Below are 15,912 nucleotides of genomic sequence, written 5' to 3'. Positions count from 1 at the left end.
AAAATATGTTTTTTGCCCTGCAGTCTAGACCTGTATTAAGGATGAAATGTATCTTCTATGCAGAACAATTCTTCAATTTTGTATCAAGCACTAACTATTTCTATTGGTGAAGACAAAGCGCAAATAATAGTTTTTTTTGAATCATTGAAAATCAGAGCTTAGCACATGTACTTGAGCAACAATAAGAAGGCTTTTGGCTTGTGCTCAATAAGTGAATAGGTCAATGGTGCTTTGATTATTCTCTTAGCTGGCATTGTACCGGGGGAGAAATGCTATTATAACTACCGTGTTTCTAAATGGTTTTGTAAGGAAAATATTAAACCATTTTATTTCTATTAATGCATTTTATTTCTATTTGTTGGAAAGATTTACTGTGTAAGCAGGAATATATTATTCCCAGGGTCTCATTAATAGTTCCATTAAATACAAGATCAAATCTTGAGAACTGTGGTTATGTTCTACAGAAGCTTTGAATGCATTTTTCCCATTATTACTGATCTAATCAATGTAATTGGCAAGGCAAGCTATTCGCATTGGGGTTTTTTTCTGCTTACTGTTTTTGGATCCTCTGCTAGCCTCATTATTACTGTCTTATTGCTCGATTGCTACATTTGAATCTATTCCTGTCTATCATCAAGATTCAACATAGCACCAGTCTTTCTGTGTTTGGGGATAGCCAGTCTTTTAGGTATTATTTAATGTAGCGTAATAATAAAATAATCCTTGCATTTGATATAGCGCCTTATCACTCCTTCGAGCCGTCTCAAAGCGCTTCACGGAATATACTGTAAAGTGAATTGACTGTTTATTTATAATCAGAAAAACGCAAGAAGAGCCGGATTTCGGTCCGAGACAGTTTTTGTGCTGCTTCAATGTAATGTGCGATTCTATTCTCCTAGAAATAGTTCCATTGGAAATGTTTGCCTATAATTAATTCTCTTCTCCTCAGGGAAAGGCAAAGTATCTTGAAATTATCAGCCAGTACATGGAGATCCACGCAACGGTTTACTATGAGACACATTGGCCACCAGAGTTGCCCGTATTTGTGAAAAACCACGGCTTGCTTCCTCAACATGAGCTACAGAGATTACTGAGGAAAGCAAAGGTAACGATCCCTTCACTGTTCACAGCCCTATTAATACTGGCGATGTTTTTGCATCCTGCTTTTACCATTACCATCTGATCGTTCCACATCACGGGCTGAAAAATGTGACGTTTCGTAACAGATTTGACGTGGAATTACCACATTTATCAGGAATGTGGAATGTGCCGTATTTTTCACTCCAATGTTCTTAATGTTCAGACGTTCAATCCTGCCGTGGAATCTCACAAAAACAGATAAGGTTTGTTGACATTAATAACTTTGCTAAGAGGTTTGTTTGTACCTGGCCACAGAGGCTGAGCAAGTAATTTAAGAGCTTAACATTCTCTTCAAGATGTATATTTATGTATTTCCAGTGCTGCTGGACAGCAGTTAAGATTAGAAACCGTGACTAATGAGTTCCCTTCTCCAGCTCGGGAACAATAAAGCCATTTGTAAGAAGTTCATGGCTGAACACAATGCCGATTAGAGGTAAACTTGGGTTTAACCTCACATCTAATGCTGGTTTATTGGTTTGATTTCCTACCCTGTGTGATCAAGATTAAGCAGCAGGTTAAAATCTGTCAGGGTATTTATCATCATCTTTGGTAGTGTATCTTCTCTGTATAATAGCAATTGTATTTCAAAACAATAATAATCCTTGCTTTTGATATACATCAAAATTGGAGTCCTGTAGCTCAGTGGTTAGAGCACTCGCTTTGCAAGCGAGAGACCTGAGTTCAATTCCAGGCAGAGGGCGAAACCTTGGGCAAGTTTCCTTACTCCACACAGAGCCTAATAATAATCCCTCCAAAAAAAAACAATAATAAATTGGTCATTTTCAATCTACGAGTGTTTGTGGGACATTGCTGTGCGCAATTGGCTGCCGCGTTCGCCCACAAATATACAGTCAATTCACTTTACAGTGTGTTCTGTGAAGCGCTTTGGGACGTCCTCCCGACGTGAAAAGCGCTATATCAAATGCAAGGATTATTATTATTATTATTACATCAATTTGCCTTTATATAGCGCCCTTCACATGGGGTAGTGGCTTGGACTTCTTAAATATAGCGCTTTATATTTGAAATGTCTCAAAGTGTTTCACAGGATATACTGTAAAGTGAATAGACTGTTTATTTTCTGTTCTGGTTTAAATCAATGGATTTCCATAGCAGGAGAATATAGATAAAATGTTAAAGGACAGATAAAGGACACATTTAAAGGAAGAGTTCAGTGTTCAAATGAAACATTTCCTCTGTCAAATTGAGGTCAATATCAGAAAGCTGGGTTCACCCAACCAGGAATCTTTCTCCACTGTATATTATGTCAAAAGTTTATGCAGGTTTTTTTTTTTGACGAACATTTTGTTGTCCCTAGTTTATATTCATAGGTCTTCATTCAGCGAATATTCGTGTTGGAAAATGAAGATGTTATCAATGTGGCAAATTTAGGAATCAATTAATCAAGAGGTTTTTCTGAGTGTTTTGCACTGGGATTTGAATGTATTTTAAACCTCATTCATCCCTCCGATGTCATGTATTTTCCTGCCGCTGTGAATTATTACCGCGAGGTTTAATGGCTAGTCCATCATCTTGGCATCCGCCATCAAACTGATAATAAACATTCAAGTGATATCAAAAAAGATTCATGAAGCAAGCAAGCCAGTTGCAACACAGTCTATTTTAATAATGGCAACTAAACCCTCTGCTGGCTGGCTATTCTGTGTAGGTTGTGGACAGCACAGAAAAACTTGGGGCATTGAGATTACTACCTTGGCTGCACTAACAGAAAATCGATACCAAATATATCAAAGCATACCAAGAAACCTTCTGACTACTAAACGGCCTTTGTAGCTGTTAATTATTTTATACAACCGTAACATGTTGTGTAACACTTAGTTAATTTCTCGACCTACATACTGCAATGTTGAAACAGAAGCGAAACCTGCAGAATAACAAACCATCTCTGAATTCAGCACGCACTCGGATAACGAAGGCTAAATTGTGCTTTTCAAAACAGTTTGGTTGACAAAAACTGTGTGCTCGAGTTTAAAAGATCCCATTCATTTCTTGTTTTTATTCCTGACAATATTGATGAGGTGCATTTTATTTTTCTGGTCTGAATGCTCCCTGTAATAATGTATTTAGACCAAGTTTTTTTCTACTAATCCTCATGAATGAGCAATATTTTATAAGTGCATTCTTTTATATATCAGGGGCAGTGATATATCTTTAACATATATCACTGCCACTGATTAGATTTATTCTGACATATGGTTTGTGATGGAGCCTTGGGAAGCCCTTTAAGTTAATTATATAGAAACATAGAAACAGGAGTAGGCCATTTGCCCCTCGAGCCTGTTCTGCGATCCTACAAGGTCATGGCTGATCTGTACATCAACTCCAATTATCTACCCTTACCTAAGAAATATCTATCCACCTCAGTCTTGAAAATTTAAAGGATCCAACATCCACAGCCTTTTGGGGGAGAGACGCTGATGCTCATTAAGTGTTACTTTCCATACTGCCCGTGAATTATTGGATTAATTGTGGTACAACCTGAATATCAGATCTATGGATAGGGAATTTATAATATCAGGCCTACATTAAAATATTTTCCATTTAATAGTAACCATTAGGTGTGAATGGATGACTTTGATACATGTCCAGAGCTGTTACATTACTTACTACAAAGATGTATGATTTACAGAGACCAGTGGTGTTTTAAAGAGCTTCATCTGATAGTGAGGGGTGAATTTTTCACAAAGAGAATTCAAGTTCATATGCCTCAAACTCGTGTCAAGCCTTTGCTTGTACTTGAATGAGAGTTGCTCAATATCAAACTGATCTTTAGGTCACTGTGCGTAGTGGTTAGTGAATGTTGCATTGAATGTCAAGATATGTACCTCTCCTTTTTTGATACTGCCCTTCTTCCTTCACTAGTAAAGAAAGCTATGTGAAGATGAATAGCCTGTGCTTAAATGATGGAAGGAAATTCTCTTGAAAATAGCTCAAGGGAAATCTTTTCTAAGCAGAACTCACTCCAATTATTTTTGACATCCATTGACTCATCATTTAAATACTGAAACGGATTGGCTGAATAGGACTGTTAATTTTTGAAGGAAAGCTGCGCAGCGGAATTATATATCATAATTATACATAATATATATGATTATTTATAATTTATGAATGTTTACAAATCTTCTTGAGACCTCATTGGTGATTATGTAACAAGGTGTATAATTATCCTCGGGCATTAAATCTTCCTGGTCAATCATAATATAAATTCAGTCATCTCCTCGTTGAATCTCATGAACACAGACAGAAACAAGCATGCATCCTTGCCTTTACAAGGAAGATATTCGATAATTAACGGCAATCAAAAATATTCTGCATTTGCACAGTGCCTTTTACATCAGGAAAACATCTCAAACCTCTTTATACAACGGCCAAACTGAAGCCTTAGCTGGGCACACAATGGCCAAAAACAGGTAGGTCAAGTTGGATTTCAAACCAGCGAGGGAAGAGGTGAGGCGGAGAGGTTACAGGAGAAAATTCCAGTGGGAGGGGGCATAGTGACCGAAACCTGTCGTGGGGCCTCCTAAAGTATTGTTCTGGGCGTACTTTTTCAATCCTATTTAAAATATTATACACTTGTATAAGTGTATAACTTATCCAATCATGGCTCATTCCTTAACACCGTTGTACTTTGTAAATCAGTTACATCTGAACTGTCTGTTCATAATTATTCTTTCAATACAAAATTATAATAATAATAATAAGTTGATCACTCAATCCACAACTGTTTGTGGGACACTTCTGTGCACAATTGGCTGCCGTGTTTCTCCCGCAATCTATACAGTCAATTCACTTTACAGTATATTCTGTGAAACGCTTTGAGATGGATTGAAGAAGTGAGAAGGTGCTATATTAAATACAATGATTATTATCATTATTATCATTATATAACTTTCCCTCACCAAGCTTGAGAGTATATCCATGAATATCCATGAACACCATCTCTAAGTTTGCAGATTTCAGTGAAAGTAATGACTGTGGATCATTTCATTATGATAAATTGATATGACAAGAAATATTTCATCGAGCCAAACTCAGCAGCAACCTGATAACCCAGAAGACAGACATTTTTTTATTTGGGATCTAATGAGCGGAATAAAATATTGGACCCAATAAAAAATAATAATAATAATAATTTGGTCACTCAATCCACGACTGTTTGTGGGACACTGCTGTGCGCAATTGGCTGCCGCGTTTTGCCCACAAAACATACAGTGAATTCACTTTACAGTATATTCTGTGAAGCAGTTTAAGACGTCTTGAATAAGGCACTTTATCAAATGCAAGGATTATTATTATGATTTTATTGCTTTGCTATGTACATTCATTCGAACTCAGCTCAGTGGGTATTATTCATTTAATGAACTTTGAATGCAATGTAAAATATTATCAATGGTTTGGTTTGATGTGACAGGTTATCAGCCATTCCTGAGGTGAGCCCATTAATAAGATCCATTAAATGTTCAAAGTCATATTTCTTGTGATCATATCATAACTGTAAAGGAATGGTTTTGAAAACACATCCACAGAACCTGATTTGGGAAGTAAAAATGCTCTTTTATTTTCAAATTCATTACTGAGTTTCATTGCTAGATTAAGATCACCAAAGAAAGAGAAAGGGAGGAATGTTTTAAGTGGCATCTATCATTTGAAAGTTGATCATCATAAAAGTCATTCAGTCATTATTTTCCCTGAAGCATGGAAATTCGCAGACGCCATTCATTGGCATTCATCTTTCAAACTGAATGCTCAATTACTCAAAATGAAAGTTGAAAAAGTTAACCTGCTTAAAATCTTATCTCTTCCACCGTGCCTACGGTCACCTTTCCCGCGACTTTACCACTGCTCGGTGTGAGTCACCATCTCTGTAAAGGGCTCGGAGATGTGAAGGGCGTTATATGAATGCAAGTTGTTGTGTAAAGTCATATTTCCTGGTGTGTGTGTCCCACAATAGACTCTTCACACACTATTATTGGTAGCTGCAAGCTGTGAGAGTTCGAATAGTCACAGAATCATTGGTTAAACCTGCCCCCATTTTCTTCACAAATAAATGAACAGAATAGTGCTACTGTTTCTTTTGTGATTCTTGTGAGATTAGGCAAACATGATGAAGTCTACAGTGTACAGCGACCTCTTCAGCACTGAATGTGCTAATGCCGATAAGCACTCCAATTCCTACAGCAAGCAAAGCAATGGAGGATAAATATTGTGCCAAAGTGAATTCTCAGCAAATAGTGTTGTGTAAACCCATTAAATCTGAGTCTTACTGTTGTAAATGCTGTCTAGATTTGACACCCGAATATAGTACATTGTAAATCTAATCCCACAGTAATTCTACTAGCTGGTGTTTTTCTATATACAATACAATTTGCATTTATATCGTACCTTGTATGTTGAAGGGGACGTACCAAAGTGAGTAACAGTATTGGCCGGGACCCTGAGCTAAGGGTGGGGCCGGGGGGGGGTGGGGAATGGGGAAAGATGACCGAAAGTGCAGTCAAAGAAGTAGATCTTGAGATGGAACTTGATTGAGGAAGGATCGAGGATGGAGTACCAGAGAGTGGTGCAGAAAGGCTGAAACAGTAAATATAAAATAGTAAATGCCAGCATGGCTGTGTGATGTGACCTCAATACAACACAAAATTACATTTGTATTGCGCCTTTCACGTCGGGGGATGTGAGAGGTGCTATACTGGGTGCCATGTTTAATGGTACCCAACTGTCCAATGTAGTGCAAACCCGACAGCATACACCAGGAGCTCAGCATCAAAAGTATAGAGAGAAACATAGAAACATATGAATGGATTCAGAGTTTGGCTTCCAGTACAGCTTTAATTCAGATAAATCTAATCTGCGGGGGGTGGGGGAGGAAAGACTGGTTCACAGGCAGAGGATCCCATTGATTACAGAGGATTTCCAGCTCCTTTCCAACCACACACAAACACACGCAAAGATCTCCAAGGAAACTGGATGCACTTCCCACAATATGATATGATATGGTGGGGAATAGGAGACATCTCCACAGTACATTACAAGAATTTAGTAATATCAGAGCATTATGCATTTCGCTCACAAAATACACAGTCAATTTCTGTGATAGTATATTCCGTGAAACGCATTGAGACGTCTCGAATATGTGATAAGGTGCTATATCAAATGCAAGGATTATTATTATTATTATAGTGTCTTTCGCGTATGGTAAAATGTCGGGAATGCAGTTCTCTCGTAATGCACCAGAGGTGCAATTTATCCATTGGGTTAGATTTTAAACGGGTTCGGAAGCACAACCTACTGAGAAGACTATTAAACGATAATTAACTGTGATTTGTTATTGGGTTCAATTTTCAGCACAGTTAATTACCATGTTCCCGCCCAGCAGTGCTAATGCACTTTTGAAACAAAGCTTTGGTTCACTAGACAAAATAATTTTTACTTCTGTAAATCAAACAATCCACCAATCTATCATTTTGTGGTGAAGCACTTTTTTTATATATCAAATTGAAAAAGGCTGTTTGAAATCTCCGAGCTCAATTCACACAAAACCTCCCAGTATCTTCTTAGCTGACGACAACTACATTTTAATGAAGCTGCTAAATTAACAATGTTTATTAATTTCTTTTACAAAAGCTAATGATATTCAATAGTCAATACAGTAGGAAGTTTGACGGTAATCAACTCTCTGAGTTGATAAGAGTCAGCCAATGGCATCAAAATAACTCGAACTTGATTTGAAAAAATATTTTATTTACAGTTAAGTAAGGAACGAGACAAGATGACTGCAGATTTACACTGGTGCATTATGTTGGTTCATAAATATGTCAAGAATGCAGTACCCAATCTCTCTTGATACCACAGGACTGTACACTGATTCCTATCGAATAATAGACCCTGTTGGAATAAGAATAAATGATGTGCACTGCATGCAACTACTGTATCAATAATCTTTTATTACGAGCAATAATATGCAGGAATTATTCAACTTGCCTGAGCTACCTGATTCCAGCTTTCCGATGCTTAATCTCTGAATAGCATGTTGAGCTCTGTTAACTCTTCCTGATCTCACCTAGCTCCAAGGGATGTTATTCTGCCGCTTCTATCATAGAATGATAACTTTGGTTAAATATTCTGATGCGCACAACAGCACTCAAAGTTATCTTATCTTGACCTGTTCCAGTTGTTGTGGTAAACTCGCTCTCCTGTTTATTTGTCAGTCATGATTGGAACGGTATGATAAATTGGTAGCGATTTGTACCTTAGCCAGCCTATATCGATGGCTATTTTAGCTGAATGTAAACTCCTGTGCTATACTAGAATCAGAAAAATGACAATGTAAAATAATAATAATAATAATCTTTGCATTTGATATAGCACCTTATCACGTCTTTGAGACATCTCAAAGCGCTTGACAGAATATATTGTAAACTGAATTGACTGTACATTTTGTGGGTGAAACACAGCAGTTAATTGGGCACAAAAATTAGGCTACTTGGTCCATCAAATCCTGTGCTGGCAGATCCAATGATGCTAAATAGTCCAATCCCAATTCCTTCCTCTCACCACATATCCTACCACAGACAGTTTAAGTTGTGTATATTCCAGACACCAGCAGCCCCCTGGCTATTTCAGAGTTCTATGTGACATTACCAGCAACCCCAAATTAGGCACAGAGTGTGTTTGGCTGTTTTAGCAAACAAAAAACTCTATTTAAAAAAATATGCTGGTGTTATTGCCACAAAGAGGCAATGTGCCTTGGCCACTCTTATGATTTCCTCCTTTAAAACAGTTTAATCATTTCTACTGAAACCGTTGATAAATTAGCTACACAATTTGTTCGGGTTTTGATCAACTGATACTTGGACAATTGGATAAAATTGACTTCAGCCTGCCAGATTTTTCATGTTGATTAGTGTAATGATATCAACAATGTGCACTAACGTAACATGATAACTTGTCCATTAGTACACATCAACACATGACCCTAATCTGAGGAATTGTTCAGTCTTGGTTCTTATCAAAGTTTCATTTGGAAAAATGGGAAACATTCCAGTGATTTAAACATGGAGGAACTTGGAACGGCTTACCAGGAAGAATGAATGAGCCAACGGACTCATTTACGAAACAGCTTGATGAAGTATTGGGAAGACAGTATGATGAGTATTCTGGAACAATGAGATCATATAGGCTGAGAGGCTTTCATCATCTGAACCAGTAATAATAATCCTTGCATTTGATACAGTGCCTCATCACGTCTTTGAGCCGTCTCAAAGCGTTTTACGGAATATACTTAAAAGTGAATTGACTGTATTGTGTGGGTGAAACACGGCAGACAATTGCACACAGCTGTGTCCCACAAACGGTCGTGGATTGAAGTGACCAATTTATTATTCTCTTTTTTTTGACGGAATTATTACTCCCGGAAAAGCGATACACCAATCGACTAACAACAGGGTTCCTACTTACTGCTAGGTAAACAGAGGGGTGGGGAGCAAGGAAACTTCCCCAGTGTTTCGTGATTTTCTGATCTTATCATCCGACTTCCTGTCTTCGCTCGAACGTGATTGTATCAGTCGTTTGTCTTTTTTCTTTCTCCAGCTCTTCATCGGGCTGGGTTTCCCGTATGAAGGTCCTGCCCCTCTGGAAGCCATTGCCAATGGGTGCATTTTCTTGCAGCCCCGGTTCAACCCCCCGCACAACTCCAAAAACAACGAGTTCTTCAGAGGAAAACCCACATCACGAGAGGCAAGTGACATGCAATTGAATAGAACCAGCTATTGTGAAAGAGCATAAATAATTGGCAATGCAAGAGAGAGTGTGTATATACTGTTTATCGCAGTCATTACACTTTACAGTTAAATGCTGCAAAGCTCTTTGATGGCTGCTCCCACTACATGCTGTTGCTTGAACTGGATTGATTGTTTTCCTATGGTCAGCAAGTTAGTGTCATTGGATTCCATTCAGGAGCCGTGATAAGAAAGCTGACTGACTGTTAGACTAACTCTTAGCCTTCCTGTAGTCAGTGAGTTATCGTTACTGCCTTCATTGAAAGTTAAAAGCCAGTAATAAGGTACAATAAAAAGTCAGTTCTACCCAAATTAAGCATTTGTTACCTTTCTCAGTTCCACGATACTTATTCTCTGTTGTGTTAATGTTAAACCATTTCAGTAAATATTGGCAAATTAGTTTGATACGACATCTTTATTATCCTGAAAAGAAGGACACAATTACAAAAACTAACTGCTCGGATTTAATGTCCTGAATACATTAACTGGAACTGTTGGCACCAACACTGCTATTTTCCAGGTGGAAGGTTTGCTTAGACTTAGTTTAGAAATGGGTTGTCCACTGAGATGTGCTACTAACACTGAGACTGAGAGTGGCAGCACGACTGATGTTCCAGAGAATTGACTGCACATCTCAACAGCCTGGTCAAAGGACCGTTTGATAGCAAGACAGTGAGGAGCTGGATAATCATCTCGGAAGTAAAAATAGTTTGCCGATAAATACCCAGTCATTACACTTTACAGTTAAATGCCGTGAAGCTCTTTGGTGGTGTTAGAGCATGGACAAGGATTATTATTGTTAAGGGATATAGGGGAAGAACTGGAAAAGATCTCCCTGCCATGCCATAAAGGGGAAATGATTAATTGACACTACCTCGTATGTTGGAGCATCCCCAAAGGGTTAGATAACCCCATCTGTTCCTCAGTCAATGCACAGCTAATTTCAGCCACTGAACAAAATCATAAAAGTTTAGTTTGTAACAGGTTGTTACCAGCAAATAATAATAATAATCGTTGCATTTGATATCGTGCCTTATCATGTCTTTGAGAAAGCTCAAAGTGCTTCACTGGATATACTGTCAAGTGAATTGACTGTGTATTTTGTGGGAGAAACATAGAGACGTAGAAAAATAGAGACCAAGTGCTGATTGTACTGTTCCTCTTCACTTTCAGGTCTCCTCTCAGCATCCTTACACTGAGCACTTTATTGGAAAACCACATGTCTGGACTGTAAACTTCAACAACACTGAAGAACTAGCTTCTGTTGTCAGAACAATTTTAGCAACCGAGGTATTGTCCGATCTCAGAGCAGAATGTTACGAGATGAGCGTTTCCGTGTTGGGTTTTGACAATGATTTGTAGAGGAGGATGAGAGTGCATGTTACCAAAAGACAACATTTTTATTGTGGCGCTTGGCTTTTAAGGTTGAGTTCAGTTGAGTTGAGTTGGTATTCTCAATAGACACTGACAACCAGATGAATGTACTGATGCGAATTGGCTTTTTGAATTAAACCACTTCAATGAAGTCTAGGGGGAGGGAAGGAGGAAGGTTCCAAGCACCTACCAGAGATATATAATTATCACATGACACAGCGCATCCTTCACCCCATAAATTCTTCACTACGTCTCTCCAGAAGTCAGATTAGGTCCACAATGATGTAATTTATCCCTTTCCAATCCCTTTGGCTGTTTGTGGGCACGTTGCTGTACGTAAATTGGCTGCTATGTTTGCCTTTAAAATGCACAGTCCCTCCACTTTGTAGTATAGCCTGAGAAGCGCTTTGAGACGTCCTCCTCACCCAAAAGGAGTTCTATCAAATGCAAAGATTATTATTATGATAATAATACGCCCTCGTTGTCAGGCTGCACAGAATGCTGTGTTCACCCTGTGGGTGTGTGGCTGCTGCCATTAACACGCTTGTACATAATTTGTGCCATTCTTCTGTAATTAGCATAACAAATCAGGTAGACACTCGAGCACTTTCAGGGGTTAGCACAGGGACGGTAAAAATACCAGCCTGAGGAGAAGTGACAAGGCTTGCACAGCATGCATGGCGCCATGCCAACTTTTACAGAATGGGTTCCCAGTGGTTATAAATTAAACTTTTTGTTCTGGGTAACTCTTGCGTGACAAACCCACACTCCTGGGCAAGACTGCAAGCAGAACCTCAGTCCAGCATGTTTATCCAGCGTTCCTTCGCCTTCGGAGATCGTGCGGGAAGGGAAGAGTTTCCGGACGTCAGAACTATTGCCCACAGCAATAATAATAATAATAATCACATCTGCAACATTAGTACCCCAACATCTGCAAATAGCATGGCAATGTGATTCATTGTGTTAACCTGTTAGTGACAGAGTTAGTGCTGATTGCAACACACTTCTGGTCTCAGGAATGGGTTGGCAGAGCACTGGCCAAACACCAGTTAAGGTTATTAACTGTGGGTTGGATTCAGTGACAGTGCAAGTGATGCCGTTTGCTCATATTGGTACCTAAGGGGTCTACGGCACTGCAGGTTGTAAGTCAAGCTAAAAGCTGAGGGAACATACGTCCTCAAGTGAGAGGATATAACATGAATTGTTCTCCAGTCAGTGACGCCCATTATTCCACCAGAAGTGGTGCTGAGTGAGTGGAAGGTGAGGATCACAGGCTGTATGTCTCACAGCGAGAAGGCTTGGAAATCCACAGAGCCAGAACTTTGAGCTGAAGCTCAAACTCGAACCAGCCAAACCACCGCAGTAATCACAGAACAAATGGTACCATATGTCCTTTTAACAAGAACTGAATTCTATATGCCACAGTTTCATAAAACATTACCATAGCTATTGTACTGTGTCTTTACATACCCACAAACAGGAACCTGACCGGGTGAAGTGGACCCGCTGTTTCTTTCTTTATTTCAAAAAGCCACACTACCTTATGAGAAACACCGACTACCCTGTTATAACACATCTCATTGGAGTGCAAGAGTACTTATATAGGGTGCCCCGTGGATCCACTGCATACTTCAGGCTTCCGGCATAGATTGGCTGGCTTACTCACCAGTCCTAGAAATGTTACCGAGAGCGGTCACACCTCGCCGGCCAGACACTAAAAGTGACGGAAGCGACGACCTATGTAGTCGGAAGTGGGAGTGGTGGCCTTTATTTCACAGATCAGTTACAACGCTGAGTTAATTTTTACAGATCCAAAGCAACATGTTGTAAGAGAGTTATTTGAGCTTCAGATCCCTGACTGTCCAGCGACGTGGGACGTCCTCCCGACGTGAAAGGCGCTTTACCAATGCAATTTGTTGTTGTTGTTGAGCTCAAAGTCCTGTCTGCGTAGAACCTTTCTCAGTAAGTGTATTGTTGGCAGAGATTACAAGCTCTTTTGCACAAACTGTTGGTCAAGCAGCTGCAATAAGTCAGCTGTATACCACTGTGTCACAATGAAAAGGAGAGGATTTCAGAACCCTTAGCCTTTGTCAATGTCAGTACATTAAGCCTTTGCTGTATTTAAAAGATTTGGGACATATCCTTCCACAACTCACTGACTGACAGATATTAAGATAGTTGTAATAAAAGTTATGCTGGCAGTTAAAGGTCATAGAACATGCGACAGGCTCATTCAATTAAAAAAGTCATATTTGTTCTGCTTTGACAGAGTGGCTGTTGGGTATCTGTCTGAGGAGATTAGGTAGAGCTGATGTGACAGAGCTCATAGCCAACAGTGAAAATAGTTCATTATATACTTCACTGCCACATGCAGTGATTGAGAGTTGAGAATTGCATAATTGAGAATTCCCACTTCCGGATATGCCTCAGTTATTACGGGGAATGTTGAAAGCAGCTTTAGGGAAACGCAATCCAATTTGCCATTTGTTTCTGGTTAATGAATTGAGTTGTCCACTGCACGGAATGGACAATGTGTTAGCGCAAGCTTTCATACAGGAAATTATGCACAAACTGAGGTACAGTGTTATTCAATAGGTGATGTGATTTATAATATCTAACTCTGTATATATTTAACTGAAAACTCTGCTTTCTATGGTCTCTAGGTTGAACCTTATCTTCCATATGAATTTACTTGTGAAGGGATGTTGGAGCGAGTCCATTCTTACATCCAGTACCAGGTCTGTCAATCCTTTCTCTCTTCTCATTATCTTTATGCTGATTTTTGGGCAGCTTTCTGCACAACCACTGCAGCAGCTTTAGATCTGAAACGCCACCTAGTCTTGGACGACAAGACCATTTAGTCTTGAAATTTGCTACCTTTTGTTTCCAGCTAAAAGAAAGCCGAGTGCTGAGAGGGGTAAGCACTGATAAAGTGCTCCATCTAGTGACCAGAGCAAGAAATCCAAACATATTTACTGCACTCCAGTGAACAATAGAGATGTCTCAGAGAGGACCTTATAAAGGCGTATTTGATCTTAATTAGGATTAGAAAAGTAAACCCAGAACAATACTTTCAGACGCACCAAGGCAGTAGAACAAGAGGACACTGGTTTGGAGTTGCAAAGGGCAATTTCAAGACAGACTCCAGGAAGTTTTTTTGTTTTCCATGAAACACTGGAAGAGGTTGCCAGGAAGTGTGGTAGAGGCCAGGTCGCTGGATTAATTTTTTTTAAAAAAACAGCTTGATGCTGCGGACATCAAGAAATTAGGATGGAGGCACAAGATCAAACCACAAGGAGTTGTTGAGGCAAATAGCATAGATATATTTAAGGGAAAGCTAGATAGGTACATGAGGGAGAAAGATATAGAAGGTTATGTTGAAGGTTTAGTTTAGGAAGGGGAGGAGGAGGCTCATGTGGAGCATAAACACTGGCATAGACCAGTTGGGCCGAGTGACCTATTTCTGTGCTTTATATTCTAATGTATTCTAAATAGGCCGAAGGGCCTTCTTCATCAAAACTAATCTTGTGAACTCACGATTAATCTCCACTTATTCCAAGTCTTTCTCAGCGCAGTTCTTAACCTGACAGTTATTATGACCAGTCTGACCATTGATGGACAATTGACTATTCCTTCCCTGTGGGGTACACCTCTGAGGGCCTGTCATTTCTCATGGTCTTCTTCGGTAGACCATGGTCTTAAAATTTAAAATGGGTCAGAATTTTAGATAATTCTCACACTCAGTCCTAATTTAGTAGCTGGCTTCCCGTAGTCCTTTTGCAGTGACACAGAAAACGTGGCAATCTGTGGTACAGAACAGCTTTACAAAATAAAGCCTGAAAAGATAAGGAAAGAAGGTGAATTTGGTTGTTTAGACAAATGCAGCTCACGAACTGAACCAACACAATTTTTGATTTGGGGGTTCTTGTAACTTCCTTTTTACTGTGGTTTGATGTCATCCGCCAATTCCATGGTAGCTGATACTCCATGACTGCAATTGGCATGGTGATGATCCTTGGCGGGGTGTGGGGGGGGGGTGGTCAGGGAAAAATTTTTAGTTCTTGATCCTCTTGGAAATTTTTACCTGCGTTTTTATCTAGCTCAGAAGATAAATGAGCCGGGCTGAAGCCATGGTATTGCAAATTAAACATGGCCTGTTGGTATCAGTGGACTTAACGTGCTGAATGATCTTTTTCCTGTTCAATACTTTCTTGCACTGTTATCCCTGAACACACAAGACTGTGATGGTGGAGATTAGGACTCTATTAAAGAGGATCAGCTCACTTGGAAATCGAAGGAGAGAACATTGACTCAGACCCCCGGGTTTGTTTGCGCTTAATGCACATGTTTACTTTAAAGTTATGCCCCTTCCCTGCATGGCACACAGGGGCCATTTGAGAATTGTAGCAGAATTTTTGCTCCAGATTCAAAAAAATCAGTTCTGACTCCATTCTGTTTAACTGTCGCATAACCCAAGAATGTGAGGAATGGAACTGATAAAATTTCCCATTATTCCTCCGTATTCATGTGGTTTTTATCTCCAATCCCCCCCGCCCCCCCACTAAGGCCTGAAATTCTGTTTGATTTTGTATGAGGTCAC

At 39.4% G+C, this 15,912-nt stretch overlaps 1 protein-coding gene across 1 annotated transcript in view; it reads left to right on the top strand.

The window, feature by feature from the left end:
* Positions 1-15,912, top strand: part of LOC103175452 (alpha-1,6-mannosylglycoprotein 6-beta-N-acetylglucosaminyltransferase B) — a 231,129-nt gene that overhangs the window by 210,812 nt on the left and 4,405 nt on the right. The window contains exons 12-15 of the mRNA XM_042342522.1: positions 950-1,105; positions 9,751-9,897; positions 11,112-11,228; positions 13,976-14,050. Of these exons, the coding sequence (XP_042198456.1) occupies positions 950-1,105; positions 9,751-9,897; positions 11,112-11,228; positions 13,976-14,050 (495 nt within the window). The remainder of the gene's footprint in view (positions 1-949; positions 1,106-9,750; positions 9,898-11,111; positions 11,229-13,975; positions 14,051-15,912) is intronic.

Source organism: Callorhinchus milii, unplaced genomic scaffold (assembly GCF_018977255.1).
Source record: "Callorhinchus milii isolate IMCB2004 unplaced genomic scaffold, IMCB_Cmil_1.0 Scaffold20, whole genome shotgun sequence".
Classification (NCBI taxonomy): Eukaryota; Metazoa; Chordata; class Chondrichthyes; order Chimaeriformes; family Callorhinchidae; genus Callorhinchus; species Callorhinchus milii.
This window is presented reverse-complemented; position numbering and strand designations above follow the sequence as displayed.